We start from the raw sequence: 26596 nt of genomic DNA on the forward strand, positions 1-26596 counted from the left end.
ACAAGGAATGTATCAAGTATTGATTGTTTTTGGCATATATTGGCATAAGTTTTATATAATAACATGATTGGGTAGCTTTTAAATTATAATGCATTTTTGCAGACTATTTAAGAGTACTACTTTTTTATTTATCCCTGTTAGTCTTTGATAATCAAATATTCTTGAGACACTTAGCATATTATTGTCCTTGTTGATTTTTCTCATCAGTTACTAATCTTCCTAACTCCTTCTATATCCTGATTTGTCAGTATGTTTACCTGGAAGTCTGATGTTAGTCTCTTCCATCAATTTTGTAAGTATTGCATCTTTTGTTGCAGATTTTCAGTTTTCACTTTGCTCAGGATTTGCATTTTGAGTTGTTGGCCTGTATGACCATCATCAGCAAGAGTGACAGAGAAGGTGCTTGAGTGGGGACAGAGACCGATGGTAATCACTTGTTTGGATGGTTAGTTCACTAATGATTACTTTTGTTTGCACAATTTTTGCTTTTCTGTGTGTTGCCATAATAGAGAAACTTGAATAATGAATGCTGAGGTAAGAAGGACTCCTTTTTAGGCTAGACTGATCTTCAGGGTGTTGGTCATTTAGTCACTGACCTTCTGAGACGTCTGAGAGACCTTGCCCCTCATGAAGGGTCTCTTAAGTGTCAGTCTCTGGAATTTGAGTCCTGGCCTCAATAATGCTTGGTCCCAGGTGGCAATCTCAGGGACGGACACCTGAGCCAGACCAGTGTCTACAGGCTCTCGTTTGCGTTTCAATGGAAGTCACTTAAAGATACTCCTGGGCTTAAATTGGAGACACAAGAGTGAAGGCCCTAAGCTTGCATCCCGAGACAGCAGAACCTGAAACACGAAATAGAGAGCAGCAATTAATTGGTGGTGAGAGGAGAATGGAATTAGGGGCAGAGAGGTGTTGATCTGCCAGAATGGTGAAGTGTGAAGGTGGAGAGCAGTGCCTCTGCGCACTTGGTTCCAGGGCTGCCCTTCCTTCAGAACAAGATTCTGGTGCTGAGGCCTGCCGAAGCATCTTCCTGTTCTTGCAGGAATATCCTATCATCTGAGGTAACCTGAGCGCATACCTGTTTCTTGCCGGGGGTGCCAAAAAATGTATACAAGTGGATACTTTGGTCAGTGTTGCTTAAGCAGTCATTCGCCGTAATCAGAAGTGTCTCGATGCTGAGGGTAACCACTTTGAGCACCTCTTGTAATTACAGAAGTCAACGTGACTTGTATTCATCTTTTGTTATCAGTATATATTGAGTATTACAAGTTTAATAGGTTTTTCCTTTCTTAAAATGTATATACATTTTTTGGGCACCCTCCATATATGAGGCAGTAATTTTAAAAATGTTTTCCTTATATATACCCCAAATAAAAATCAGATATGTGGATAATCATGTAATGAATTTGGCAAATGAAAGGAAGTTTAGTAAATCTATCGGAATAATATCCCGTGGAAAACAGATGTAGGTATGAGAATGTAGGTATTAGGTTGGTGCAAAAGTAAGTGCGGTTTAAAAAGTTAAAAATAATTGCAAGAACCGCTGTTACTTTTGCACTAACCTAATAGAGCTATCAGTGCAATTATTATCTAATTCCATGTCATAAAGCAAGGATCTGTCTGAGTTCGTGCTTGGTATTTAGTGATCTAAAGGACACTGGAGCATGTCATCTCCACGACATCCCTGCGTTAGTCTTAAACTGCGATTACACTTAGAGTTCTAGGTGGGTTCAGGGCGGCCCAGTTTCTCTCCTAGGATATCTGAGTCTGAGGCATCTTTTTTATTGGACTTAGTTTTGGTAGAGTTACTGGTAACTGCTATTCCTGGTCAGGTCAGGGTTCTTAGGGATTGGCTCAGCTCTGGACTTACAGCCCTAAGTGTTTCAGGAATCTTCAAACTCATCTTACTTGAGTGGGAAGTGAAATATTAAAGATAGTAGGCTGTTCCCGAAGAGTCAAATTACTCATCTTTACAAGGACTTTGAGCATCTTTTAAAGTGTGAGTATAATGTGAATAAAAGGGTATTATGAAGGTCTTTAGGCTGGGTAGAAAAGAATGGGGAAAATCCGAGTGAATTGGTTCTTCTTTTTTGGTGTGTAAGGTGATGAATAAGAAGAGTAGGATGTCACAGACCAACCAATTATTTAAATTTAAGAAAGCCACTAGCAGTGATGATGCTAATGGATTGGAGGTGCGAGAAAATCGCATTTAAGAAGCTGATTTCAAAGAAGGCTGAAATGTTCTGCTCGGGTTGCTCTGTCCTTGGAAACTTAGTTATAGGTCTCAGAGACAGCAATCTTTTAGAGAAGGTAATGTTATTGCCACCAGTTTACCTTTTTTCCCTTCAAATTTCTTCTTTATAAATTCATGTGGTTAGGCTAGGTGATGATATCTGCATACCTTCTAGTTCTACCGTTGTTTGAATCTCTGATTAATTGTATCTGGAAATGTATATTTAAGGAAACTAACTTAGCTGGATTGTAACTTTAACATTAGACTAGAATAGGGTAAAATGACCATGAAAGTATCAACAAATAAGTGCGAATTGAAGTGAAAGTTCAGTTCCCTACCCTTAACATGTTGCGTACGGATCACGAGAATCTTCACGAGGGATTTAAACCCCGCCGTACGCAACGTGTAAGGACGCTGTGGCCGCAATGGGGGATCAGACAAGCAAGACACATATTTTAGTAATTCTGTAACGCAAGTGTATGTGATACATAGAGGGTTAGAGGATGGGAACTGTATTTTGTCTGGGAAGATGGCAGGGAGGAGGTAATGATGGGGCTGTGACTAGAAAAGTGAGCCGGGTGTGCAAGGGAAACGAACTGGATAGTGGCATTCCAGGCAGAGCAAACTGTGTGAAAAGAGACTTGGTGTCAAATATTTGGTGATGGAAGGAGAACTGACTCTGGGTGGTGAATACATAATTTGATATATAGGTGATGTATTACAGAAGTGTACACCTGAAGCCTATGTAATTTTACTAATCATTGTTACCCCAATAAATTTTAATTAAAAAAAAAAAAAGGGAGAAAGCATGGTGTGTTTGGGGAAACACAGAGTAGAGCTCAGCATTTCCAGAGCATAAAATACAATAAACAGGAGAATGATGGTAATGATATCCCAGATGATATAAGGGTACTTGTCTGGGGTCCCTCAAAAGTCTGCCTTGGGGCCCAATGGTGCTGCTGTTCACTGAGGTAAAAGCTATGAAAGGAGACATTAGATTGAAAAGTTGATGAGGTTAGTTTTAGACACTGCGTTCAAGGCATATGGAGACCATTTAGGTGAAAATGTCTAATAGGGGTTGAAGGATATATAGTTCTGGGTTGCAGAGGAGAGTATTGGGCTAGAAAATTCAAATTTGGTCATCATTAATGCCCTTATGGTTCTGAATGTCAAGGGTATAGATAGAAGAGTCAATGAATGAAAAGAGGGTCATGCAAGTATCATCAACCTTTCCAGGCCTGGGTGACAAAAGATGATCCAGCAAAGAACCCAGAGTTAGGAGGAGAATGCTAAAAACACAAAAACATTAAAAAAACCCCACAAAACTTATGTTGTTTTATAATGTTATTTAGAAATTAAACAAATTTATGACTAAAAAAATTAAATTAACCATAATTTTAAATATGCTTATTCTAACTACAAAGGTACCACTTCCTTATTTTCTTTGTGAAATAAGTGTTTTTTGTTTTTTTTAAACTCATTGTCTGGAATGCATAAATGGAAACTGTGGATGGTGGAATAAGTATATATTTAACAGGTTGTAAATACTTTGCTTTGGAACCAAAGCGTGGTGAAGAGAGCAATTCAGAATTGTGGGGGTAGGGTGGTGTATAAGGTTTAAAAAAGTGACCTATAAAAGCATACCAGACCTCGTCAAGTAATTCATAGACCAAAATAAAGTGTAGAAGAGGCCAGGGTTTTACAAGCAAAATACAGTTATAAAGTGTATTAGAGGAAGATAGGCTGATGATTTATAATTTTTTTGGTGTGGGAAAGTCTCAGTTTAACAGGAAGACCATAATTCATAAAGGAAAAGATTGGTGGACTTATCTGCAGAAAATTAAAGTATAGGATTCTGGATACTGTGAATAAAATAGAAAAACAACCAACTAATTTTGGGGAGATATGTGCAGTGTGTGTCAGAGAGCATCCTACATGTGGTCATGGGAGTAGATGGCTCCAGTGACGGAGGTTCAGGAGACTGAGGAGGCCTCGGGTTTTCGAAGTCCCGTCAGCACGAACACCAGCGCCCCCAGGAATGGCGGCTATCGTGGGGGAGTGAAACTCAGTACCATGGCTTCTGGAGTTCTAAGTGACTGTGGGGAGTAATCAGACCCAGTGACGAGATTGATAAGGTATTGATAAGATAGTGGCCTAGATGGAATGAATACTCGCACCTCAAAGGAAACAGTATTAACATAGTATTTGTGAACATTCCTGAACCTTTCAATCCTTCTGGAGCTCGAAACGCATCTGAAGGTTTGAAGAAAATGTTGGAAACCTTTCATGTATTATTTGAAACCATTTGGTTTGGAGCTCCTTCAGTGACCAGCCAGAAAATGGTTTAGAGCTTTAACTTTTCTTTCTGATGTTTATAAGGTTGGTATAAACTTCAGTAGAGCTGTGCAGTTTAATCTTGGGGTCGCTCAGCTTAAGTGAACAGATTTTATATGGATACACCGAAGTGTGAAGTTTTTGTCTTTTTTGAATGAAAAATTGCCACGATGAAAATGGATTCACATGTAGCCTCATTTCTGAAACGGCTTGCTGATTAACTGGGAATAATTCTCTAGATGGGGAGACTGAGGTGCAGATTAAATTCCCACACGTACCCGTGGTGACAGGAAGGTGGAGGTTGAGGTGAGTGGTGAGAGGGAAGGTGGATTAAAACTGGACCAGATGTAATGCACTTTATTAACTCATTCAGCATGCGTTTAGGATTACTGTCCTTTGTGAGCCAGAGAGGGTTATGTGCCAAGTGCCACACTCCTTGACTTTCATGGATTATTTCATTAAATCCTCAGAACAGCCCCTCACATAGGAATTATTATCCCCATTTTATAGGAGAGGAGGTAGAGGCTTACAGAGCTGAAGTAATTTCCCCAAGGTCATATGGCTATTAAAAATGAAGCAGGAGCCTGCTTTCAAATCTGAGGCTACTTGGCGGCAGAGCCTGAGCTCTTAAACACTGGGCTCTTCTTAAACGGGCAGGAGGGGCATTACTGAGCCTTCACTATGGCACCAGGTGGATTACAGGGTCTGTAATCCATGTAAGAATCCTCAAGGTAAGTTTCATTATCATCATCTCAATTTAACCACAGTGCTGTGTGCTGTCCCCAGTGGTTAGGTAGTTTGGCTACAGCCTATGGTAGATTCTCTTTTCTCATTAGATGTTCATGCCAGTTTTATAATGCCCGTTGGACGAAGTTGCAAGCTTAAGCAATTTGGAAAAACCCTTATTTTACATGAAGACGATATTCCTGTGTAGGTACATTGTATTTTATGCAACTAATTTTTATTCCTTTTTCCTTTATATCTTTTCATATTCCTTTGGTTTCTATTGTCAAGATTTGTAAAAATTAAATTTTGTTTTACGCTTTAAAAAACCCCCTAAACTATTAAAGTCTACTTTGAAATCCTAGTGGCACTGTGTTTTATTTTTGGTATGTGAACTTTTAATTACGAGTAGGAAAACACATTTACGAGACGGGAAACAGCTTTACATGTGAAATAGTCTGGGTAATAATAATAAGACCATGTCAGTTTTATTCATGTAAAATTATGTGCTTTAGGTTAATCATTAGTATTATAAAGGAAATGTGTTAGATTTTTTCCTTCTCTTTTACTTCTTCTCTTATTTTTCCCTCTTCTTCCTCATTTTGCTAAATCAGTATCAGACAATTATCTTTTGATTAAATTGAATTTGCGCTTACATTTCTGTTTGAGATGGCATTGTCAGTCCTTTCCTAAAAGAAGTAGATTATGTGCTGGGTACTGGGTGTTGCTGTTCACTGGAGCTGTGCTGTGAAGGAGGAGGGGAAATTAAGGTGTGAAATAAGTCTTTCTCTAAGGGAGCCAGGGAGTAGATATTAAATATATCTTTAACTGAAGACAATCAATAAATTATAACAAAGGGTAAAAAAATTTAATCTATATATTGGGGTTCTGGTTTAATATTTCATTCTTAAGTGACAAAAATGATTCACTGAGCCATATTTTTCAGAGCTGGTGAAATAGAAGTAGCCAAGGGTTGCATATCTGTTCATTACAGCCTGTAACTTTATTACCCAGGCTTCTCAAATTATCTTGTATGTCATATCTAGTTGTTAGCATTTCTTGTTTGTATTTTAATTTGCTGCATTTAAAAATCTTCTTGTAGAGCCAGGCTAGTTCTACCTTAGAAAAAGGAAACACCCCTCTGCTTAAAAGAAATGGTACTTCCTGCTTTCATAAACAGTCATGTGCATAGTTTAGCAAGGCCTGATGCCTCTGGAGCTTTTTCCCTTTATAGCACCATTGAATCCCGGTCCTAACCAGAAGTACTGCGAATCTTGTGGCCTCATTTTGAACAAAAGGGATCAGAGAAGAAAAATCTCTTGATATAAGGCTTGAAAGCAAGGGCAGGCAATCTTGGTTGTGAATATTTTCTGATTTTTCCAGAAATCAAGCAGAAGATTGAGCTGCTGATGTCAGTTAACTCTGAGAAGTCGTCCTCTTCAGAAAGGTACAGCTACATCTCTTGCATGAACAATTAATGGTGTAGCATTGCTAAGAAACAAACCAGGACATGTTTTTTTCCTGTCAAGTTTGCTGTATAATGTACTGTACTGCATGCTGTTCATTGTGCTGTATTGAGGATGTGTATTTGGGCAAGCTGTTCTGCTTTTACAAAGGGTAATTGATTTTTTTTCAAAAATAGTGAAGTCTCATCAGCTGCAGCATGCACACCATAACACAGCAGACCGCTGGTTCATGTGTGACAGCTGTTGAAGGCTTTAAAAAATAATTTACTTAGCCAAAAAACAAAAATGCTTTCTTTAAGGAAATGCTAGTATTAGATTTTCCTCCTATATTTTGACGTTGCTACACAAAATTATCGCCATCATTTAGAAGATTTAGGTTAAAAATACTTGACTTTTGGTTGTAATAAATATTTTCTTATGTGGAAAGGGAGTGCCATTTGTAAATAGCTTAGGAATTGCAAACCGACAGATTAGTCACATTCTGAAAGAGAGATATGATGCTTCTTCAAGTCTGTGCTAGGAAATGGAACAGTCACTGCATGCAGTAATGGTTCATGCCTGCAGGTAAGGACAAAATGACTCAAGTAATTTTAAAGCAATTATTTTATCTGTCAATCAAATGATTATACCTGTAAGGAGATATTTCCTTAAAATGGCTGGTTTACTTAACAAATAGAATTAAGATATTTTTTTAACCTCAAGTCAGAAATGAGGCTATGTATAGTTGCCTATTTTGCTATGTAAATATTGTGTTCACTTCTGTTTACCAAAATTCTGTATACTACATAATGTTTTAAATTGGGGTCGTTTGGGTGTACAGTTGATGATTACCTTTCTCTTAATTACCTAATAGTTTATACCTAATGTTGATAATTTTGTATTTAAGGTGTGTTGATTTATCTTTTCCGTGGTTAGTTTTCAGGTTATCTTTTTTTGTTGATAGATTTAATATTTAGGAAAATATTATGAAGAAACAATTTGGTAGGTAAGGAATGACATAGGAAAAACACTAGAAAGAAAATATATGAAGAACCTAACATGGTAAAATGGATTTAATTAAAGTACACTCGTGTATGGAGGACATGATCTGATGGCAAAATGATGACATTAAATCGATTTATTAGTATAATTAGGTGAAAGGCTCCTGGCTGTAATTCAGGGCATTATAAATATGGAAGATGTTACTGTTTTTTTTAGAGATTGGAAACAGAAAAATTTAGATTTATTTTTATGTAGCTTCTAACTTCTGGTTTGTGGTTAGCCATCCGTTTTAAAGTATTCTGTTTGCTGAGATGAAAAACAGTCTTCAGCCTTGTGAATGTTTTGCCAGTAAAATGGTGGTGGTGGGGAGGGGAGAGGGTGGTGTAAATAGTGAATGGTCTGGGTGCTAACTGTAATCTTAGAGTTTTGTTACTAGGAAGAGCATTCTTAATGGGAGGACAGCCATAATTACTTGGCTTTTTGAGTAAATGAATTCTCTGTTGATAAATTGAGAGTTGAACAGAATGGATGAATATTATTGAGAAACAAATTAGGAATGAGTGAGGTTTTTATGGTTGAAATACATTCTCATGAGTACCGATTTTAAAATATTCTGATTACATTTGTTGTTAATTTTTTGCCTAAGCTCCTGTGGTTAAATTGGGTAGAAAGGGAGGATGTATGTGGCCATGATGTTAAAGTTTAGAAATCAGCTGCTCTGCGTATGACAACTTTATCCACAGTTTTACCAGAGCTTGCTTGCTTTGTTAGTTATTCTTGGGGGTGCTTCCGTATGTATCTGCCAGTTGTGATATGCTGACTTAGTGGGTGATAAAGGTAGTTTATGGGTGAGCCAACACTGAGCAAACAGAAATTGTTTCACTAATGTGAATACATTAAAAATAGAAGTTACTCTTTTTTTCCTCTTCTTTTTTAAAGTCATACAATGATGAATAGTCAGATCTTTTTAATTTGTTTGGAAGAACTTGAAAACAAGAATCTGAAGTTAAAAAGAAAATTATGGTCTAGTAATACCATATACTGCCCAAGAATTTAATAGCTTACAGTATCATGTAGCATTACCATCACATTCTTCAATTCCTTGTTCACCAGTTAACCTAAATTTTAAAAGTCTTTAACTATTTTTATTTTTAAAATTAGTTGTTTGAGGCATGGCCTGAATATTAAAGATATTTGGAATTTATATATGGTCAGTATTCTCACGTGTTTATTGGTCAGAAGGATGAAGGAACCCAGTCTTCTTTCTTTAAAGAGGAGAGAAGCTACTTGTTTGTAAGAAACCAGGTTATCATTTGCCACAATTGGTTTTGCTCACTGTGTGCAGTATAGAATGGTATTTCGATGTTTCAGGGAACCTAGTGGAGAAACAACACTTTTACCAACAGTGATATGATGTTCCTAGTAATTTTTCCATCTCATAGTTTTAACCCGCCTAATGGCAATTGCTAGTCTTGTGACAGCTAGTACTAGTTGAATTAATTTTTCTCAATTTTGTAAAATGGGAAAAGCAAAACAAAAAAGAAACCTCATTTATTTTTGTAGACTCTTAAGGATCTTTCACTGAAAAATACAAATGTGATTCGAAGTAATATAATGGAATTTTGAAGGTTTTTTGGAGGCCTGAATTAGGAAATGTTATCTTAACAGATCTCAATACTACCTTGAAATATAAAATTATATTTTTACTTTTAACAGAATAGTGTAGGTCCATTGAATGTCATTTTGTAGGTGAGGCATGGAGTACTTCTGTTCAGAATGGCTGACTCATAGGACAGAAACCAGTAAAGTGACCAAAAAGTATTAGTTTTTTTTTTAGTTTTTTTTTAATGTATTTTGGAGAGAGAGCAAAATGTCCACTTACCGGTTTAAAAAATTAACTACAGAGAAAATTATTCAATGAATTTAAAAAATTCTGAGGGGCGGCTGGTTAGCTCAGTTGGTTAGAACGTAAGCTCATAACACCGGGGTTGCTGATTCGATCCCTGGATTGGCCAGTGTGAGCTGCGCCCTCCACAACTGGATTGAAACAACTACTTGACTTGGAGCTGGTGGGTCCTGGGAAAAACACACTTAAAAAAAAAAAAAATAATAATAATAATAAAAAAGATACCTGATTTGTATGTTAGTGCCAGTTAAGAGAAAGACATGTTGCAAGAGAGTACACTTGTTACAGATTTTAGGAGTACATCTTACTACGAGTATTTTCTTTTTGATTGAGTGCTTGCTGAATGAAGGAATGTAGTCATTTTAAATATGGTAGGGACAGAGCCACACACTATTACTACCTCATCTACCCAGCATACATGTAAAAAATTAAGGTGTGTATATTTATTTGATGCAAAAAATAGGTTTTCAAGTTTTTGCTTCTTGCGTTTTCCAAGCTAGAACAGTCTTGGGGTTTAGAAATTTATGGGGTAGAGTAGGTAAGGAGTAAGAGAAGTAGTAATAACTAATAGCTTGGAAAAAGGAAGTAATCATTTATTAAACATTTTTAGATATTAGTTCTAATTGAGGGGGCGGAGAGAGAACACACACACACACACACACACACACACACACCCACTATGGCTGTTGCCAGGACTCAGACAAATCATCCCAGAAAGCTCCTGAGTGAACAGAAAGCATTTTGCTGCGCTAAAATTATTGACAAACTGTATTGCTTCTTCTTTAGTGAACTCATGAACAAAATTGGACAACCCTTAATCAAAAGAAGAGCTGAGCGCAGAGTGCTCGGAGCCAGGATTCTCAATCCATCCAGCCTGACTCCAGGGAGGGGCTAAGCAGGCTGTGAAGGAGGAGCCTGAGAAGCTGAGAATCTGCATTCACACTAAGCATTGCGCACATCTGCTGTTAAATGTAACGGATGTGTTGTAATTAATAAAGCTTACAGTCAAAAGTGAACGATCTGTGCCTACTACCGTGTTTCCCCGAAAATAAGACCTAGCCGGACCATCAGCTCTAATGGGTCCTTTGGAGCAAAAATTAACATAAGACCCAGTCTTATGTTAGATAAGACCCAATCTTGTATTGTAGTAAAATAAGACCGGGTCTTATATTAATTTTTGCTCTAAAGGACGCATTAGAGCTGATGGTCCGGCTAGGTTTTATTTTTGGGGAAACACGGTAGGTTTGCATTTTCTCAGGGAACAGATAGCTAAAAGGATCATTTCTTGTTGTGTGTTTGTTTTTGACATTTTTTGTTGTTAAAAAGGGGTCCTTATACTGGAATAAATAAGTAGTAGCTAGTTAATTAGCATCCCACATAGCCAGCACATATTTGAATGGATAAATTGCAGCTACCTTTTTCAGGAGAAGAGAGAAAGGAAGAGGGAGAAAGTACAAAAATATTTATGCTGTGGCCTATATTCTGACAATGTTGTGTCAATAGGATCGGTGCAAAGTAATAGGTTGAATGTTGTCCCTTCCCTAGTATAAGGGCATTTGCAACACACAAAGATCCTGTGCTATTCTTGTGTGTGTGTGTATTAATTCCTTTTCTTATTTTGGAGCCTCTTTAAGTGAAGAGAAAAAGGGCATATGATAATGATGCGTGGTTGTGGAAAGCAGAAAAAGAAGCCTGGAAGAATAAGGAGAAATGAAGGGAGAAAATGAAAAAATAAGGATGGGACCAGATGAAGAGAGAAGGAAGTAAAGGCTATTCAGTGGGAAAGGATCTGGGGCCAACATGTCTTTTATGTGCTCTTATGTTGGATATGCTTTCCTCTGTGTGTCTTTGTGGGGAACTAAGAGTAGTCATGGGAGGAGAGCCAGATTTATAGAAGACTCTCTCTTCATTGTACCCCAAACCCCCATTCCAACTCAGAGAGTAGGAAGGACAGTTCCCGATAACTGTGTTTCCCTTTTACCGCCCCCACTTTGCCACTTTTTCCTGTTTCTCTATTTGCGAGAGAGATGAATTTGAGGTGTATGTATTTTTTCCTGAGTGGTGAGATGAGATGACAGTGGTTGATTGTGTTGTCTTCCCTCCACTCAATCCTTAGGCTTTTTTTGTTTTTATTTAATTTTTAGTAATTTTTTTTTTTTTAAGGATTTTTATTGGGGAAGGGGAACAGGACTTTATTGGGGAACAGTGTGTACTTCCAGGACTTTTTTTTCAAGTCAAGTTGTTGTCCTTTCAATCTCAGTTGTGGAGGGTTCTGTTCAGCTACAAGTTGTTGTCCTTTCAGTCTTAGTTGTGGAGGGCGCAGCTCAGCGCCAGGTCCAGTTGCCATTGCTAATTGCAGGGGGCACAGCCCACCATCCCTTGCGGGAGTCGAACCAGCAACCTTGTGTTTGAGAGGACAGGCTCCAACCAACTGAGCCATCCGGGAGCTCAGCGGCATCTCAGCTCAAGTTGCCATGTTCAATCTTAGTTGCAGGGGGCGGAGCCCACCATCCGTTGCGGGACTCGAGGAGTTGAACCAGCAACCTTGTGTTTGAGAGCCCACTGGCCCATGTGGGAATCGAACCGGTAGCTTTCGGAGTTAGGAGCATGGAGCTCCAACCCCCTGAGCCACCGGGCTGGCCCCTTTAGTAATATTTTTATTGAAGATATATATATATATATATAGATCATTATAAAACGCAGTTTGATTTTTAAAAAAAATTTTTTGCAGTTTTATGTGTTTTATCTTAAGAAATCTCTGTTAAGCCCAAGGTTACTAAGGTTTTTTGCTACGTTTACTTATAGAAGTTTTTGACTTCATATTTAAGTCTGATTCATTTGGGGTTTTAGTATTAAGGTAAAGATGGACATTATTTCCACATATGGCCATTGTGTTGTGGAAATATTATATATTATTATTGTTGGAAATAATATATATATGTTTTTGAACATTATATATAAATAGAAACCCTTATACTCTCTTGGTCTGTCTTCTCCCAAGGTTACCTATGTGAGTAGTTGTAATTGATTCAGTCTTATTGCTGTAGATTATTCACCATATGAATATGCCTCATTTTATTTATCCATTGTGCTATTGATAAGCATGTGGGATGTTTACAGTTTGTGGCTATTAGAAATAATGCTGCTGTGAGCATTTGTGAACATATCTTTTGATGAGTGGACCTGTGCATGCATCTCTGTTGTGTATATTCCTAGGAGTGTAATTGTTGAGCCTTAGTGGATATTGCAAGTTTTCCAAAGTGAATGTGCCAATCTGCACTCCCTGCAGCTATGCTCCTGGTCCTTGCCAACTTGCTACTGTATGTTCTTTTTCCCTTCCCTCCTTTTTTGTTTTCTTTCTTTCTCTCTTTTAGCATTCTAGTGGGTGTGACAGTGTGACCCAAAGTTGGAACATTTTTGAGGAGGCTTAGAAACAGACGGGACTGTTCTTGAGTACTGTACTTTTCATGAAGGAGATCAGAACTGGAAGTTTAGACCCAACAGGACTCACAGGGTATAGCCATCTGAGGCGCTACTCTTCTACTGACTGATTCTAATTTCTTATCTGGGTCCTGGAGGCCACTGGTGTTTACAGTGGTTTTCTGACTTGGTTTTAATAGCAAAAGTATTTCTTCAGTTAAATCATATTGTAAGCCTGTCATGTGTAACGTGTGAAGAAAAGCTGGGGCTGGGAGCCAGAGAAGTCATCAGAGCCTCAGTTCTGAGAACCCTTCCAGGAGCTCCAGTCCTTCTTACTTGAAAACCCTGGAGGTAGGTAGGTAGGTAGATAGGTAGGCCATCTTAGGTCTGACCAAGAAATTATGTCATTTTTGTTATGTTCCAAGTGTTAAATTTTATATTGTTCATAGTATCTAAAATTTTTATATCATTTACCTAAATAAAAGTGTAGTGTTATCTTTTAATTTCTGTTAAAAAAACAACAACTGGACATTTATCTGCACTTCCTTCCTATTGGTCATTATTTTGTCTAGGTGCAGTAGTTTCTAAATTATTTTGTTTATTACCAATTTAATCTTTGATTCTGTTTCCTGATTCCTCTTTGGAGGGTTGTCACAGTACAGCCAGAGCAAACCTTTCAGAACACAGATCTGATGAGGCAGGTCACTCTGTTTTAAAAGCCCTTCAGCCAGCCATCTTCCCACTGTTGTTGGCATAAAGGTAAACTGCATGTTTGTGCCAGGGAGCACCCGGGCTCTGCAGCCCAGTCTCAGCCTCCTCTGACTTGGGTCCTGTCGGTCCTGCCAAGCCGTTTTGCTGCTGCCATCCCTCTCCTCACGAGGAAGCCCTGCCTGGGTCACATTACACCTGTTAGGAGCCCTTACAGAAACATGTACCTCTCCTCTGTGGCCTTTGTCACGGCTGCTATTTGACAGTGGGGAGTATCAGTGACATTTCGTCTACTTACTGGTTTACTTACTATCAACCCCAACTTGTGATCTTAAATATAGATGTGCTTTTATCACAAAATAATTTTATTTTATATCATCATTTGCAGCTTACAAAAAGTCTTTGTGGGAAGACTTTTTTGGTGTGGAGGGTCATCTATTTCTATGATATTGGCATAGATTAATTATAGCCATATAGAGTCATAAATAGTCCATTATATATATATATGAAGTCATACATAGTCAATTATAGCCATAAGCTAATTTAACTGTTATAAGGTGTAAAGGTTACAAATCTTAAGTTTTTCAGTCACCATAGAAATGTAGTTTATCATTACATATATTTTTACATTTGTTTAATGTAAAATTGAAATTAAAATAAATTTGAACACTTTCCATCTGTGTGGCAGACTAGTAATATCCTAACAAACATTAATTCCCAAATGTCAGTATTTTGTCTATCCCTTCGGTGCTTTTCTGTTATGATTGCACTCCACCCTCTGCTGTTATTTACTTAATATTATGCTAAGTTATTTATTTTTAATTGTGGTAAAATACACATAAACTTTCATAATGCCTTTTAAAAGTTAATTTTCTTAAAATGAATCTTTGTATCCCCACCCAAACTGAAAAACCAGTATCGTTTGCCTTTAAAACCGATTACTATTAAATCCTGTCTAGATACAGTTGTCTGATAAAGGCTTCAGGATTGAGCCTCAGCTCCTCTGTTTTTGAGGGAAATTAAATTGGCAGGTGTCATAATGGGGCTTAAAAATGCTTAGCACCAAAGAAGACTTGTTCTTTAATATGCTCAGATTGAAAGAACCTTGGGAAAGAAGTAACTTTCTTAGTATGTGATTCATTGTAATTCAATACCAAGCTCCAAGTTTCACCTGAGGTCATTTTACACACCAGTAGGGGCACTTCCTCTTCATTTTGGGAACCTCCCCCCCCCCCCCCCCCGCCCCTTCCCCTAAATGGTAGATTAGGGATGTTTGGAACAAACGTGAGCAGCTATTATAAGAATAACAATGGCAACAATAAAAAAAATAGCTACTTTAAAAATCATTGCAGATTTCCTTTAGAGCAGAATTTTTTATTTGCCAGTAACTGGAAGAAGTTACGACTAATTATAGTATAGATTATATTTGTCATCCATCATCTGTCCATCCATCTACCATTTATCCACAATTGTTATGCGCTAGCCACTCACTGATTTGGAAATCAGGGAAAAGCAAAGGCAGCACAAAAACCAGGATGTTTAAAGAGGCTTGGTGGGTGGCTTCCCCCTGGTACTCCTTGGGCAGTTTCTTGGGCATGGGAGCTCTGAGGCACTGTCACAGAAAGACTGTAATGGGAGGCCCTCGGCACTCCTTGAAAAAATTACACGTAACCAATAATTGCATTTTTGGGAAACTCTCCTAAAGACTAGCGATGTGGTGAAGGGGTTACAGTTGTCTACCAAAGGCCGTTGGAAATGAATGGTGAGGGCCACATGGGGAGTCCGCCAAACTGGAGACCACAACTCCACCTGAAGAGGTGGTTGCTGATCACTTTTGCTGAATACTGCCACGTCGAAATACAGGCCACGTTCTGCCAGCTCGCATGATTTTTAGAAGTTGAAAGTAAGTTTTTCATGTCAGATCTGTATCTCTTATTTTAAATGATGGCACAAATTAAACCAGTACAAAAAGTCGTACCAGCCTTTATAAAAGAGTATCTGCTATCCGAATTTAGCTCATGGTAAACATTTTTCTTCTGTGCCTGTAGTACATTGATTCACAGTTTGTGAGCCACAGACCTGTGCAGACTTACTGTAAAGGAATTTCAAATCCTGAGTACTAAGCTATAGCTTGAAGGCATACAAGTCAAACTGTCATCATGCTAACGAGTGTGTCTGGGTTTTTCTGAAGTTTCAAATATGCAAAAACATTGGTGATGACTGCTCTAATAAGCACATACTAAGATACCAAAATTTAATAAGATATGAACTCTTTGGAGTAGGAAGGGCCCTCAAAGACACTCATTTCTTTCTTAAACTGGGAAGTTGTTATTTTCACTTGTTTATTACATGAATATTTATTAAGTACACTAAGTACCCACTATGGTGGAACTTAAACTTTAATAAATAATCTGAAAATCACAGAGGTAGAATGGTATTCTGTTTGTACAATTGCCACCTCATCCTTTTTCTCCTTTCTCCTTTCTTTCTTTTTCCATCTTTCTTTTCCCCTTTCACCCACACACCTCTCCACAAGAAGGCTTTTGAAGCTAGTTAGAAGAATATCTGTAATACAGGTCAGAGCAGGTTATGACGGGCAACAGGCAGACTCGCACCCAGGCATGTGGTGCAGTTACTAAAGGTGATGGAGAAGTTTGGCGTTAGGTTTCCTGGCAGTCAGACTAAAGAAAAAAAGCAGCATTGCTCTTTATTATCTATCAGGAGAAAATATACAGGTTTCTGGAGGAAAACCAAACCTTTTTTTCTAACTTAATTATGCTTATTTAATGTAACTGTTTTCACATATCTCAGAAGAATCGTTAATTCATTTTATAAAACTCACATCAAAAGAACACAAGAAGCCCCATGCTTTTATCATTAAAGGTCAGTGTTTGTTTGTAAATTTTTTTGTTTTAGTTTAAGTAGATTTATAAAAATGAAGCAGATATATCTTAACAATAACACCATCACCAACAAGAAAACCCAGTGTCATACTGACATAATTTTGGAATTGGCTTTTTACACTTAACATATGCAGATTTTCTTATTAAATTAATCTTGTATAGTAGTAGCATCATTAAAAAAATGCTATCAGTTTCCCTCCCCATCATTTGGCTTCCCCCCCCCACCTTCTGAACCCCTTCCCCCTCCCTTTTGTTGTTTCTCAGTCTAGTTGTGTAAGGACACAGTTCCCTGGCCCGTGCTGCAGGGAGAGCCATTGACACACTCTTAGCCGTAGAGGGCGCAGCTCACTGGCCCATGTGGGAATCGAACCTGTGGCTCTGGCATTAGGAGCATGGTGCTCCAACCACTTGAGCCACTGGGCCAGCCCAGTGCTATCAGTTTTAAAGGCTGCATAGGACTGAGTCCATGCTGTGGATGGATGCACTATGGCACATTTACTGAGTTTTGGTCTTAGAAATGGAATCACTTGCAAAGCCAACATGTAAGGCTCTTGATAGGGAGTGTTAAATTACCTCCAGAAAGGTGCAGCTTTACACTCTCACCGGCAGTATATAAAGGACCTTTTTGCTTACACCCTAAGTTGCGATTGTCAAAATAGTCTCTTTGAGTAGTGTAAAGATGACATTGAACAGTATGCTCAACGATGTTGACTAACCAGTCCTTCCGCTTCTTAGCTCTTCTCTCCAGTAAAGGCAGAAGTTATTGTGGTACCTTCATGGTTTCATCCGGCATGCATAAGTGAAAATGAAGTCCATACAGTCAACTTTCACAGGCTACAGGACACAGATTCTTGTTTTCAGTCAAGTGTTTATGAATCACCTAAAGTGTACTTAGTGTTTATGCCAGTGAATCTTAGTTTTTTAAGTGATTTCCAGAAACTATGTGACCCAAACTGCTCACTCCAGACAGATGACAAAATACTCAACACAGATGGTTGGTTTCCTTTTTTATTAAAGATGTACAAGAATTAATATTCTCCAACCTTCCTTTTTAAAGTAGCGCCTTCAGTAAGTATTTACTGACTTTATTGAAAAATCTAATCACCGTTGTAGTCAAGATCTTCCTTTTGGAAGAATGCGTTTTTCTTACTGGATTTTGAGTGTGTGTGTGTGTGTGTGTGTGTGTGTGTGTGTGTGTGGAGTGTGGAGTGGGTGGGGGGAGGAGTGTGCCTTGTACTGCAGAAGGACTAGAATCTAAAGTCCAAATCCTCAGGTTAGCATTGCAGGCTGAGGACACTTCATGTGAGAAGTCAGAGTGAAATCACGTAAGGCTGGAAAGAGGTGGAGAAAAGGATGGGAAAATAGCTGAGAGAGAGATGTTGTGCCTGGCTGGCAAGGACTGTGCTCAGTGGTAAGGATTTTGAACTTTATGCTGACGTTTACCGGGAGCCACTGAAAGGGTGTAGCAAGGGAGATGTTCGCCCATGTTTAGAACAGGCACAGGCTCCTATGGGCGTAAATAAGGTTGATTAAGAACGTCTAAAGAAATGCATCTTCCCCTCTAGAATGGAAGGTTGCACGGTAAGCTGTAGACTTGGTGGCAAAATGTTCTTCTTTTGCTTTGGAAGTCAGTTGAATGAAATGAGTGACGGGGCTGATGAGTTATTCCTTGATGCTGTATTAAACATTGAAGTGGACTACCAAGAGAGACTATGAAATATATTTCTCTCTTTATAAAGGGGGTGGTCCATTATTTATTTGGATGGGTAGAGATGCTCCTTTTTAAACACAGGTAGTTGGCCTATTGAACTGTAAGTATTTTTTCTGTGGCATATATGCTTAATCATGACAAGATTCCTGCTTTATAGTTAATATTGTGAAATGTTTGTCTTAACATTTTCTATGAACAATTTGTGACAGAACTCTTTGATCGTTGGATATGTAAAGTATCACTTCTATAAATTGTTTAAAGTGTTCCAGGCCAGTGCTGTACAATAGACTGTGTACAGTGATGGAAAGATCTATAATACAGACATGGCTTATTGACCTTTTGAAATATGGCTACATGACTGAAGAACCTAATTTCAAATTTAATTTAATTTTAATAAACAATTTAAAGACCATTGAATTCTATATTTTCAGACCAGAATGCCAGTGAACTGTTATTTTAACCTTTTTTCTTTTAGAAAAGAGTATTGTTTTCTTTATTGTTATTTGTCTTTGCTAAGCTCCATCCTACCCCATTTTCTCATCATTTTTCTCTTCCTATCCTGACAATATAATACTGTATGATTAAAACAGTTTATTTCCTTTATTTTAACTCAGATAGGTAATTTAAAGGGAATTGTATTCTGTTGTCATTTGTCCTTTGATAAAGTTGTTTTCTTAGGAGATAATTAGTTCCCCCACTTTTAAAGAGTAATATTGCTTAATTATTTGCCGTCTCACCACTTAACTGAATTTTAAATCTTTTTAATGTTCTACTAACTTAATAGTCTATTAATTATAAAAGCAATTTTCTAAATCTTTGGTTTTAAAAGGAAAGATAAAATAATATAGACAGATTTCTACATCTGTGTTATGTCTGATAAAAGAAATAAAAATAAGTAGATGGATTATAATTTATGGTATTCAACACACGTACCGTACATGCACGTACACACAGATTATTCTCACTTTGTCATTCTGTTTTAGCCAGAGCTTAAAAAAAAAAAATCCAAAGTGCTGACTTGAAAATCGGTTCTTGTCCCCTTCACCAGCCTTCCCCACCCCTACAGTTTACTCCAATGGTTATCATTCTACTCTTTGGATCCAGAATGAAAAAGAACCTCCTGTTCTTGGGGCCGGGATAATGCTTAGCCTACAGGAGGAGCCCCTGTTTAATGCAGGGCTGAAGGAGGTCTACAGTTATGTTGAATGTTATGATATTTATTTTATTGAAAAGGAAGTTAAACATGGAATTGTGAAAGAAAAATTTTTGTTGTTCTGCTCAATCTTTTTCCATTTTCTTAAGAGATTAAAAAATGCCTGCCTTCATTCGTACTAGGTATTTATCAGTTATAATTTGATAGTCTGTGTTTGAATAAATGAAAGACTTCTTTAGAGGAATCCTTGACTGCCTATGAGATAATAACCACCTTGGTCTGTTACATATGATTTTTCTCCACAGTTTAGGACTGTCATTTTTTTTCTGGGCCTTTGTAGTTGGAGCAAGAGAGTGTATTGATTTATTGCTGTGGTGATATAATCTTGGTACATGTCCACTTCATGTAGATGCAGATATTTATTTCAGAGTAAACAGATCAAGAGGTTGTGTGTGGATGTCATTAGTTGTGTAATGCCTGCTTCATCCTTCCTTCCAGCCCCTTCACTGCCATGTACCCCTTAGTAGCTTCTGCTGCTGTTGCTGCCCTTGGGTCGGCCATGTTTCCAGTGGTACCTTAGCTCTGCATAGCAGTCCACTGGGCTCCCGAAGAAAAATACAGTTGTTATCCCCTGCTTCGCTCAGAGTTGCTGGGAAATATTTAACAGCTAGTGACGAAAACTGAGCCAATTGTCATAGTAGTAAAACTTACCTGCTGTTGACTCACCTGATTATTTAATGAAATTACAGATATTATGGAGAACATGAAAAAGGCCTCTGATTCTTAAGACTAGATACTATGATGGATCTATTTGTAGAAGTACTTTTAGATAAATGCAAATCAAGCATTTTCCAAGAAATTTCTTCAAAGTTTAATGTTTTAAAAGTGGATCTACTAAAGTTCTTCTAAAGCTGGTGCTCTGTCTAGTTGCCTGATTTGATTTGGTACTTTTTGTAGTTCTGACCTTTAAAATTCCCGTTCTGGGTTCATTGGCATCAAGCCTTGCGTGTGTATAGGTAAAACTGGGGTATCTCCAAATGTGAAATTGTATAGCGACTGACATCGTTTCCCCTGGAAGTCCAGCACAGCCAGATTTTCCTCCAGTGATGCGCCAGCACACCAGGGGTTCTTCTCTTGGATTGTTTGCATTTGTGTGCAAGCAGCAAGGGCTCATGTGAAGGAATAGAAGATTTACATGTCATGTCTCATATTCCAAGTTACATGCTTATGGAAAGGATGTCGGGAAGAATTACATTATCAAATTCTTATTTTCCCTCTAATTTCAGTATAGTTGAGATGGTGAAATGTAAAAGTGCATTTATGAATGCTGCAACTCGGTTATAATGATTCATTTTTATTAACTAACCAAAAGCATTTAGCTAGTTCTTTTGACTGGGCATGTATAGCTGAATAGAATGATGAAAACATCATAGCAAGAAGGGGACTTGGAGGTCCAGCTTGTTCCCCACCCTCGTTTTACACTTGAGGAAACTGGTGCCCCAAATGGTGAAGTGATTCATCTAAGGTTCCAAGTAGGATTCTTGTAAACCAATAACTTTCAGTATTTAAAGTTAAGAAATTTTGAGTGTCGGAACATAGCACAAAGGAATTGGTTTGACAGGTTTTCTTTCTCTTCTTTAACAAAACCAACAATGGTTATTTTAAATTATTATTTTAAATGAATACTGTACTTTTATCTCTGCTCTAGCCAGAGCATGGAAGAAATAAATGCCTTCTATTTTACAACGTAATCTCCTTTTCACTATTAGTTTAGTTTTGTATACAAACCCTTGTACATGTATAGGGTGGATGGTTCTATTCCCATTTGACAGTAAGAAAACCAGTGTGTGTATGATTTCACAGTGTCATGTACCAGTTAGTGGTCAGAGTGCTCTCAGAGCCTGTTTGGCAGCTGCAGCCCCTGTGCCTCAGGGTCTGAACACCAGAGATGGCGAGTGTTTCCATGTGCAAGTGCATGTAAGAAGAGTGTGTGTCTTCATGTTTTCCATGTGTAACTTCCATGTTTAAGCACCGAGAAGGCAAAGGGATTTAGGAGTGCCAATCTTGGCCTTGCAACAGAGTAAATAGAACTAGCACACATGGACAAAATTCACATTTTTGCTATCTTCTACCCTTTTGTTGCCCGTCCTGGTTTGATATAAGTTTAACCCCAAATCTCCGTTTGAAGAGAACTGTGTGTCAAGAGGACCATTGTTTAAATATAAATGTGACCCTGACCCCCTGGGACCACAGAATCTGCTTCCTTTTCAGGAGATGGTAAAAAACAGATCATCAATGCAGTCAATTTAGATACCAAGAATTGAACTTCCTCATTTCGGCTGCTGTTTAATACATTTTGTTAGGCACCAAAATTGTCATATTTTGTTCAGTTAATAGTTAAAAAACTTTGAACAATAAAATGAGAATCCAGCAAAAGGTTTAGTTTTTTTTTTTTTGTAGGTATGGCACTTAGATGATCCTTATGGCTGTGTAGGCATTTATCAGTGGCATTCTGATGCCCCGCGATGTCCGTAAGAATGGCTATCATTTACTCCGACTCATTCTTCCCATCTCCTTCCTCCTCTTTCATTAGTGCTGAACATTCACTGACTGCAGAACCTTTTTCATTCTTTTAGTTAGTCCTTATAACAGTATTATCTGTTTCACAGATGGATTAGAGACAACTTACCCAAGGTCATAAAGCTGATCAGTTTAAAAAATGCCTCCTTTTACAACACAATGTATTCACGCTTCATCTGTAGAGAAAAGTGGTTAACGGTAGGAAGAAAGACCGGTGATATAAAATAAATGGAAATTTTGGTAGCGTGCAGCCTCGTGCTGTAGTGATGTGCCCTTGGCAGCATTGCTGGAGTCCCGGTTCACAAGGGCCTGCCAGCACCAGGACTGCTTTTTCTCTCCGTACTCTGGATCTCAGTGCCCATGAGGGAGGCTCAGGCCCACTCCAGGACAACCAGGACCCAATAGTTATTATTACGTATCTTTTTTCCCCCGATTCTTGTGAATTTGTTTTTTAATGGACAGGGTACTGTCCATTGTTTCCTTCCTGGGATAAATTTTGGAGCTTTTTCTTGGAGCTGCTGCTCTTGTTACCAGCAGCCTCTCCAGGTCCACTACTGAGTGGCTCCTCTTTGGAAGAGAATTTCCTCTTGGGGACGCTCCTGTTTCCTGCCTCTACAAGGTCACTAATTGGTTCCTTTTTGGGGAAAGATTTCTTCCTTTTGGGAAGACTTCCACTGCTGCCTGTTTCCTAAGGTCACTACTAACCAGCTCTTCCTTGGAAAAAGATTTCTTTTTCTTTGGTTTGGGTAAAGAGACAGGCGGGTCTTCTATTCCATTTTCCTGTGGAGCCTCCTGGAGCGTTTGCTTTTTCTTCTTTTTGGTCCTTTCACTTGTCTACTCACACACCTCCAGTGTACTGCTGTTGTTTTCTGAAGGTGCGAGGACAGTTGCCACCGACCATCTTTTCCTACTACAAGTGTTTCTCCAGCTTCCTAGTAATCTCAGCAGCCGCTTCCTCAGCCTGACCCACTGCCTCCTTCATGACCTCCAGATTCTTGCGTGGAATCTCTCCGGTCTCATAAAAGGACAGCTGCTCCTCAACTTGTTCTAGAAGCTTCTCCCCAAATACACTTGTGGACACCTCAGAGAAACAATCAATTCGTGAGGCGATACTGCGTTCGTTTGCTAGGTATCAGGAGATGTGCAGCTTTTGTTCTTGGCAGCTGCTCAGCCAATGAAGGTGGCGTGGTAAAGGAGCCCATATTTTGGCCCTGGGAGTCGCTCAGAGATCAGGTACCAGGGCTGGCCATCACCCCCATAGCAGAGACCTGTATAGGTCAGGAAACCTGGTCAGCCATCACTGTCATACTGTGATGTATCTAATGCTGCACACTCACCTACGTAATTCTTGAAGGCATTTGAGCTGTGAAACAGTCACATAGAAGGAAAAGCTTCCTTAATCTGGAAATGTCCCTCCTCAGCAGGTTGTACTCATGTGCAGTCCCTTTTCTCCTGACAATTCTAGGCACATGAAAGATTACTATCATTAACTGGCTACCTGTCAAAATTGGTAAAATTTATAGCTGATTGTCTTCAGTATTAAAAGTATCTGGTACTGGAATACATAGATATGCTAATACAAAAGGTTTCTATCTTTGGTTAGTGAAGAAGTTGGGATAGAAGATGAAGACCTAAAAGTGACCCCTCTCTGTTTCTTTGTTGGTCTTTCCTTTACCCAAATGCTGCCCCCTTCTCAGGGTCTCTGTCCTTGGTCTGCTGTTCTTATATACGTTTTCTCATTTCCATGGTGTTGAATACCATCTGTGTGCTGATGACTCCCAAATTTATGTCTCCAGCTCTCTATTCTGAGCTACAGACTCCCCAGCTGCCTTCTTTACATCACTGCCTAAATGTCTATTGAGTCCTCACATTTAACCAGCCCTAAACCAAACTCATTATCGCATTTTATCCTTCTTGTTTGTGCTGAGAGACAGGTTCCACAGCCAGTCTGTGCTTCACTTTTCTGTGGTGGGGCGACTTGGAGTGGAGGGGGAGAGGATAGGTAGTAATCTATTTGGTTTATGGCTACCCTTCAGGGCTCTGGGCCAATGACAAACATTACCCTTGTGTAGCCTGCCTCTGTCAGTTTAAATGAACATCTTAAGTATCTTTGAAAGAAAGAAGGTAATAGGAGACCTTGAGGTCTATATAGGGATAGAAGGAAGTTCCCCAATCTTAGCCCGGCACATGGTGAGGATTTTTGCTGATGTGTGTTTGTCACCTTCAGGCTTTTCTTTGCAGCAGCTGCTGGAGCCACTGTTATCTCTGTGCCAGACGTGTTGCTCATGTTACTTCTTAACTGGCAGGCTCGGATGGCCCTTCTGTTTCTAAAATGTTGTTACTCTCCTCATTTTTTTTTTTTTTTAATTTTAAGCATGTTTTTTTCAGGACCCATCAGGTCCAAGTCAAATAGTTGCTTGAATCTAGTTGTGGACGGCGCAGCTCACAGTGGCCCATGTGGGGATCGAACCGCCAACCTTATTGTTAAGAGCGCCATGCTCTAACCAACTAAGCTAACCAGCCGCCCCTACTCCGCTCATTTTAATTTAAAAAAGTGACTGTTTATAACTTTTTGTACACTCAAAGCCCTCAGCATTACCTCATCTCATTTTTCCTCTCTACTTGGCCACTAGGTCCTGTTGATTCCTTTGCACAAGTCCTCCCCAAATGCACTGCTCCTGTGCGCCCTTCCTGTGCAGTCTATTCAGCCATTCCTCCCTCTGGCTTCCCTCCAAGACTGCTCAGGGTCTTTCCTGACTGCCACCCGCTTCCTCTTCATCCTTTGCACCACCTCCAGGATCACTTTCCAAACAGAAACTCACGAGTGTAGCTCAGAAGGTCCTTCACAAACTGCAGCTCCTGCTGATCTGCCATCCTTGGTCCTGTCAAAGTTTCTATCTTCGTGCCGGGCTCCTCCCTCTGCCCGGACCTCACCATCTCAGCTTTGAGCCGCCCCTCCCAGCCCCCTGCGGAGGGCACTTCTCCAGGTTTGCTCCCGTAGGCCGCTTATGCATCTGTACTGAGAAGCTGCCTGTTACTCACTAGACCGCGAGAGACAAAGTGTTTTATCTGCCTTCCTGCCCCTGGTACCAGCACGTCTCCTGGCCCATATGGTAGATGCAAATGTTTATTTGAATAAAGCCTTTTTATTTCTTTCCCAATTAGTATGCAAATTTTGTCTAGGAAGAAATTATTTATGTCTTTTTTATTAAAAAATACTGGGCAGTATCTTCTTGTTTTACTTTCTTTTGAAAAGCTCTGCTAAATGTTTCTTTCTGTAGCTGTTCCACCCAGCCTGCCTGGGCTGAGAAACCCTTAAGGGACTCCCCATTGCTTTCAGTGGGGTCTCCAGCAGCTTCTTTCTGGTAGGACTGTGTCCTTCTGGAAATACCTACCCGATGTGCGAGTTGCCCGGGAGCCATAGAATCATGGAGCCTTACAGGCACACAGTGAATTCATGGCAGGGTTGGGACTTCAGTTTAGGTTCCCTATTCGTCTAGTGCTCTGTCCCTGGCATCTGACTGGTGCCAGCAGCCGGAATACTAGGCAAAGCTCTGGGATTGGATTGAGAAAATTCTGTTTATGCCAGTTTTCACATTTAAATGTAGGTAATCTGCTGACCTGCAGGCACTTATTAATGTGCTGTAATTTAGAACTAATGTAGTCTTTGTAATGAAAATTGAAAGTTTTGTACCTTTCCTCAAATTAAGAGTGTATTAAAATTCTCAACTTTGTTCACAGCCATTAATTCACCATTTATTATTTACAGTTGTTTTGCAAGTGACTTCAGGATTTTAGTTTTGCCGGTTTTGCTCCTGTGTCAGGTTCTTGAATTGTAAAATGAGTCATCTAGACTTGGAGAGTTAAGATTAGAATGTAAAGGTGTCCAGGCTTTTTACAGCCTCGGCCACACCTTCTGTCAGAATAAGTAAAATGCTGAAGTAGAGTTACGTATTTGAAGTGCTCCTTCCTTGGCAAGTTTTAAGCCTCCGTAGCTTTCTGTTCTTATATTCAATTTATAGCTATAGTCAAGCCAAAGGTTACTCTTAAGGCTTGGATCTCATGAATGAGCAGTTGGCTGTTTGGTTGATCATTTGGCTGCTGCAGAGCAGCCCAGGCCCTCTCTTGAGTGGATTTGAGCTAAAAATAGACGATTCATTTTGGGTTGGCAAAACACAAGCTCTGGATTGTTTTTTGTTGCTTGTTTCAGATCGGACTCTGTGTGTCAGCTTGTTAGTAGACCTTTGTATATACAGTAGAACCTAATAATGGTTATTTAGCTTTATATACTGTGGGCTTTTTTCCACCCCACCGCCCCAATAAATTCCCAGGCTCTTTCTCACAAGCAGGCAGAAGAAGAGGGGAGTGTACTCAGATCACTTATAACTCTGGAATGGAAGGCTCATTCCAGATCATGTTGTTCACTTTATAGATGAAGTACCAGACCTCAAAAGAAGTGTTGTCTCTCATCAACCAGG

General features: G+C 39.1%; 1 protein-coding gene, 1 long non-coding RNA gene and 1 other non-coding gene across 18 annotated transcripts in view; 1 reads left to right on the forward strand and 2 right to left on the reverse strand.

The window, feature by feature from the left end:
• The window catches only part of SRPK2 (SRSF protein kinase 2), a 218683-nt gene that overhangs the window by 85251 nt on the left and 106836 nt on the right, over positions 1-26596 (forward strand). For 5 of the 15 annotated variants that reach the window (XM_074340608.1, XM_074340607.1, XM_074340615.1 and 2 more), the window contains one exon: positions 6674-6737. The exons of 8 other annotated variants lie outside the window; for them this stretch is intronic. In XM_074340608.1, the coding sequence (XP_074196709.1) occupies positions 6674-6737 (64 nt within the window). Of the gene's footprint in view, positions 1-6482; positions 6738-26596 lie in introns of those variants that run through there. 2 more of the 15 variants (XM_019745320.2, XM_019745317.2) reach the window with 2 other exon arrangements.
• Positions 20877-25205, reverse strand: LOC141573186 (uncharacterized). 2 transcript variants are annotated; one of them, XR_012498857.1, is made up of 2 exons: positions 24941-25205; positions 20877-23386 (listed from the first exon to the last, which is right to left on the reverse strand). It is a non-coding gene; the product is annotated as an uncharacterized LOC141573186 (long non-coding RNA). The 2 variants fall into 2 exon arrangements; XR_012498856.1 differs by having other exon boundaries at positions 20877-23579.
• On the reverse strand, positions 23342-23421 carry LOC141567024 (small nucleolar RNA SNORD86). The gene has a single exon (XR_012489424.1). It is a non-coding gene; the product is annotated as a small nucleolar RNA SNORD86 (small nucleolar RNA).

This window comes from Rhinolophus sinicus, linkage group LG09 (genome assembly GCF_036562045.2).
Source record: "Rhinolophus sinicus isolate RSC01 linkage group LG09, ASM3656204v1, whole genome shotgun sequence".
In the NCBI taxonomy this organism is placed as follows: domain Eukaryota; kingdom Metazoa; phylum Chordata; class Mammalia; order Chiroptera; family Rhinolophidae; genus Rhinolophus; species Rhinolophus sinicus.